This window comes from Molossus molossus, unplaced genomic scaffold, assembly GCF_014108415.1.
Source record: "Molossus molossus isolate mMolMol1 unplaced genomic scaffold, mMolMol1.p scaffold_m16_p_4, whole genome shotgun sequence".
Classification (NCBI taxonomy): Eukaryota; Metazoa; Chordata; class Mammalia; order Chiroptera; family Molossidae; genus Molossus; species Molossus molossus.
This window is the reverse complement of record NW_023425377.1, coordinates 49,295,781-49,301,510: the sequence shown is the minus strand read 5'-3', so window position 1 is coordinate 49,301,510 and position 5,730 is coordinate 49,295,781. Positions and strand designations below refer to the sequence as shown.

At 42.8% G+C, this 5,730-nt stretch overlaps 1 protein-coding gene across 1 annotated transcript; it reads right to left on the bottom strand.

The window, feature by feature from the left end:
• Positions 1–1,432: 1,432 nt before the first annotated feature.
• TRIM52 (tripartite motif containing 52) lies at positions 1,433–5,494 on the bottom strand. Its single transcript, XM_036240089.1, is given in 9 exon segments — positions 1,433–1,483; positions 4,723–4,792; positions 4,794–4,868; positions 4,870–4,944; positions 4,946–5,048; positions 5,051–5,139; positions 5,141–5,294; positions 5,297–5,467; positions 5,470–5,494. Coding segments are annotated over 9 exon segments (813 nt in total).
• Positions 5,495–5,730: the final 236 nt, after the last annotated feature.

The window sequence follows — 5,730 nt, the reverse complement described above, 5'->3', positions numbered from 1 at the left end:
GAGCATGGCTCTGAATTCTAGTTCTGTTAACTTGCTTAACTGCACCTCATTTATCTTCTCTTCGGTAGAGGTCTCTTGTTCTTTCATTTGGCATTGTTTTCTTTGTTTCAACCATTTGGCTATCTCAGTGGGCTTTGGAGCCTGCCAAATTTTCCTTGTGGGTATTGGTTGTCTGTGTTTGTGGCTCCCTCTACTGGGTTTGGATGAGTGTGGGAGGACCCACGTTAAACACCACTGTCAAGTCTTACTTTCTTGGGTATAGTTGCAAGCCCAGGAATGGTTCAGTTATTCTCTATCTTTTTGCCTGGAGGCTATTAGTCACAGTTACTTGAAGAGCCTTGGGTTCTCAGTTGAATGAACAACTCCCTCAGGTGTTCAGCGTAAGGGGATTTCCCCGGTGTGGGGCAGATGCTGGTTGTTAATGAGCCTCCATTTGCATTTCAGTGGCCCACCAGGTGGGGTTGAATCTCCGAGGGAGGGGCCACTGCCTCTCCTCAGAGCCCTGGGAAGGAGTAAGATGGCCACCGTCCTGCGTGGCTGCAACTCAGCATAAGCTCTAAGCACCCTCAAATCCTGAGTGTCCCCACACAGTTCCAGTCCATTCCTCCCTCCCTGTGCAGGAACACAGGGTGAGTGGCTGTGGCTATTTTAGCTCTCTGTCCTGGCTCTCTGCACTGTGGAGCCACTTGAGAGTTTAACCCTGAGTGTGCTGTTCACAGCTAAGACCTCTGCTGTCTGTGGGCTCCCAGCCCCCTTCTCGCACCTCCGCTATCCTACCAGGATCAATTCAGTGTCCCTAGTTATATGCTCCTCACATGCTGCTTTTCTGTTGCTTTTTCCTGACGATTTGTCTTTATTTTAGTTGTAATTCCAGTTTCATCTTGGGAAATGGTCTGTGTAGCTTCCATTCACTCTGCCCCCATTTTGGAATCTCCATAATGAAGACTTCTGAAGTAGATGAAGAAATTGTGGGATTTTTCAGTTTCTTCTTAAAGTTGTGGCAGTGCTTAGAATGCAGGGCTTCACAAGTTTCTTTATTTTTTTCTCCTTTGCAATTAACGGGCTGTTTAATATTAGACTCTCATGGCCTTTGAAGATTTCTGTTAATATTTTAATATACTCCAGTCTTAAAGCTGCTGTACTTTGTAAAATACTCCACTATTTTTATTTTATTTTATTTTTTTCCTGTATTGATTTTAGAAAGGGAGGGAGACGGAGAGAGAGAGAAAAACATTGATGAGAGAGAACATTGATTGGCCGCCTTCTGCATGCCCCCCACTGAGGATTTGGCCCCCAATCTGGGCATGTGCCCTCACTGCAAATTGGACCAGGGACCTCTTGGTGCTTGGGTCAGTGCTCAACCATTGAGCCACACCAGCTGGGCCACTCCACTGTTTTTAAAGGCATAAATTTACCAGTGTTTGTCATAGTGTCACTGCCCCACATTTTCAGATAACATATCTGAAGAAGTTGACCCTATCTTCTACATCATAACTTGAATGAATAATTGATAAAAACCTCAAAAAAATTGACTGCTATCTTTAGATATGTCAAAGGAGAAAACAGATAAACGAGGGGTATTAAAGATAGAAGCATCTGGTCCCTCTTGCAGAGCGATAATTTTATAGGTGGCAGCTGGGTGGCAAGTCAATACAGACATCCAGTTATGCCGCAGCCCCCACTGGTGAAATTCTTTGTTTATTTTCTTTTTATACACCCAACGGCTACCTAAAACCTGACACTATTTAATGGTGCCCTTGGTCAAATCTAAACAATGTTGCTTTAATAGTCCTCTGATTCTAGCTTGAAGAGTCAAGACAAACTCATAACTCATGGGATAGACAAAATGGAAGATGTAAATAAGTAAGTTTTTCAGAGCTAAAAAAGCTTCTTCTTATACAAAATTAAACTTTAAAAGAACATTGACCTCAAAACAATATAACTGTCCTGGATATGCAATAGTATAAATGAAAATCTGTGTCTACACAGTCTGTCAAACACCTCATTAAGTAGGATAGGCCTAACTCTGAATGCTTCTTGCTCTATCTACTATAATTCCCAAACCCTGCAATACCAATATAAGTTGTGGAGGGAGGGGGGAGAGAATGCCTTTCTCTCCTATTCCTGAAAATCACTGATGAATAACAACTCCCTTCTCATAGACCCTAAAACTAAAAAGCCTAATCACTCCAAAGTAGATGAAAAATTTGTGTTGAATTATCAGCTGAGAAGAGAGAATTCACTGTAACCAGAACTGTGTGATGGATAATGTATAATATGTTAAATAATCCGTTATACAAAAATAGTTCCTTCTATAATGTTAACTATTATAAGACTTTTGTTTAGTAAAATTCTAGATCATGCTACTGTAATGTGCATTCACCATTGAAAGGAAGTTACAAAACTATGAACCGCATAAAGAATGAAAGAATAATGTCAGTTACTACCATTTTACACATAACTTACATAAAATAAAAATTTTGTACCACTTCAGTGTAATTTCTATATTTGGCAACACCATCTACCTAAGTGCTGGTGTATGTATGAAAATAAGTTTTATTTTCTTTAAAGTATTCTATATTTCAAAAGGGATTATCCCCAATTTCTTTAAATTGATTTGCTGTTTATAAACATTTTTCAGGTTTCAAATGAGCATTATCTGGCCTCCCCAGTTGAAGAGACCATCTCTTTTCTCTCGCTTAAATCGGCTTTTAAAATTCCGGTTTCAAATCCTTTCCAGAAAAATTCTCAGCATCAGTGTACTAAAACCCAGAAGTATAGAACATAGTTTCATCTGTAGGCAAATTTAATTATTACCCTGGAGGAAAGCATGGTGCTTGGGTTTGTCCTTAAAGTCAGGTTAGTATGTGAATTAGCAGTGATTTGTAGTAAAGATTTGTGTCTTAATAGTTACTGTAAAATGGGGGGTGATAACTTCTAATATATGATGTCTGTAGGACAGTGTTCTGTTTATATTTTGACTGCAATCCAGAGAAAGCAATACCTTGTACTCAGACCAAGTATACACATATGTACATATAATTTAAAAGTTTTATAAAACAATACTTACCCTTTCTATGCTCCATGAACTTTCATATTTTCTCTTTCTATTTAGTTTTAAAATAATGCTGGGCATGACTCATTTATTTTAAGACCCACTAATTGGTCAAAACCCACAGTTTGAAAATCACTACTGTAGGAGAACATGAGGAAATACATTTTATAAACTAATGCACTACTGAGATGTGAGCAGCGCTACTGAATATCCTCCAAGTTAAGACTTTTATGGGCCTGAAGACAACCTCTTTCAAGAGAGTATTCACACTGACTCATTGAGTCAACTCTAACACTCAGATGAGAACTAGAAAGCAAGGCATTAACCAAGTCAAAACTCAACGAAGGGAAGACAGGTAGGAAAGTAAAAAAAGTAAACATCTGATCAGTGCCTTATGGTTTATAAAATACTTGCGCACATACATGATCTCTCGCTCTCTCTCTTTTATTTTTAATATTTTTGTTTGTTTTTGTTTTTAATCCTCACCCATGGACATTTTTGCATTCATATTCAGATAGAGCGAGATGGAAGAAGAGAGAGAGAGAAACATCAATGTGAGAGAGACACATAGACTGGTTACCATCTACATGACCCCAACAGGGGCCAGGGACAAACTGCAACTGAGGTATGTGCCCTTAGCGGGACTGAACCCAGGTCTCTCTGGACCACAGGCCAATGCTCTAACCGCTGAGCCAAACCGGCCAGGGCTGTTCTCTCTCTTTTTGAAAAAATGTATTTTTATTGATATGTTGTTTTTAGAGAGAGAAGAAGGGAGAGAGAGAAACATTGATGTGAGAGAGCCACACGCACCCTGACTGGGGATGGAGCCCTTGACCTGGTCATATGCCCTGACCAGGAATTGAACCCGTGCCCTTTTGGTACACAGAACAATGCTCAACCAGCTGAACCAACACTGGCCAGGGCACACATGATCTCCTTTAATCATAATGAGCCTAGGGAAAAAGTAAAGGTAACAGGTTGAAATCTGCTCAAGATGAGACAGTAAATGGCTGAGCCAGCTCATCTGAGCCTAAGTCCTTCACTCTTTCTACTACAATATCATACCAGGAAAGCAGAATGATCAGGACATGAGGTTTATTTTGATCTGTCAAAGACGTTTATGTCAACTGTGGTTCTCCACAGGGAAAGAGGACCCTACTGAAAGGTGGGGAAGCAACCCCATATTTTGGTAGTGGGGCATGGTCAGTTGCTCTTACTAGTCAGGACGCACACCTGGCATTTCAGTTTGCCAGTTATCTGTTTTTACACTGCTTGTGCTCCGAAGTCCTGAATGTCTATTATCTTCAGGTACTATGGCTTTCCATTCCTATGTATTAAGAGTCCTGGAGACTTGGTCAGGGATAGACTCAGGACTCACATCAGAGGGAAATTAAGTATTAAGGATCTATCACCTCTACCCCTTATACTTAGGTAGACTGAAAGGGAATGACAACAGTGGTCAGCTTCTGGTCACTGTCATGTCTTTGCTCAGCTTCCTCTGGGGAAGCCAGCTGGCCTCAGCCAATATGTCTCCTTTGTCCACATGTGCCCCTCTCCCTCCACTGTACCCTCCCCTCCCTCATCCCTCACAAAAAAAGAGGTTAAACTAACAGGTACCATCCCTCCCAGCTCCTGTTCAAACCCCCATGTTCCCTTTAGCCTCTCACCTTGTACTCCTGCACAAGCTCCTCCAATGGCACCACTCTATGCTGTTTGTGGCTCCTGGATTCTCAGCACACATATGGCCTCTTTGTCCACCTCACAAAAGAGTTTCAGGGCTTCTTGGTGTTTGGAGCAGATATCCTTATCATTCTCCTGGATATGGAGTGGGGCACATCTGGCGAATTATCTGGACCATGTTGGCCAGCTGCAAGTTGGTAGGAAAGCTGCATCTTCTGGCATTGGGGACAGGTGAACTGCTGTGGAAGGGCCGGAGGGACCCGGAGAGGAGGCTGGTGGGTGTCAGGATATAGGTCTTCCTCTTCCTCATCTATTCTTCCAGTATCTCTTCTTCTCCGTAGATGCCAATCCTCAGATCATGTCTCAAACCTTCCAGGTAATAGTCCCGATCTTCCTCTTCTTTTTTCCAGGTCCCACACATTGTCCATGTTGTCCCAATTCCGTATGCCACTGTCTCTGACTCAGGGTTCAATATCCTCTTGGTCCTGGATCAACTCCTCAGAATTCTCGTAGTACAAAACTTCGTGAGTGGTGTTATCCCATCCACTGTTGGCCCCATCGCATCGTTGTCCTCCTTCCATTTCCATTCCTCTTCATACTTGTTTTCCTCATCTTCCTTGCCCCACAGTGGGGTCACACAGCAGAGGTTGTACCCGCAGCCGATGGACACGGGATCCTTGAAATAATCCAGACAGATGGCGCACATCGCCTCCTCTTGAAGGCTCTGCACAGATTGGAAGTAGTGTGATAGCCAGCCATTTTAATGTGCTATCAGCAGGTGTGGATGCGTCAACTTGGTGTTGAGGAGCAGGGGACATGGTGACCCAAGACTCCTCAACACTCTTCCTCCTCAGGCCCGCAGAGAAGCCTTGCTTCCCTCTCTTAGGCCCTTCTTAGTTCAAGGCGTGAAGGTCCCGGGCCCAGATTCAGGGCCACCCTTCAAGGGCAGCGAGGCGGAACCAAGCTGCAGCCCCTATTTCCCTTAGAGGCTCATC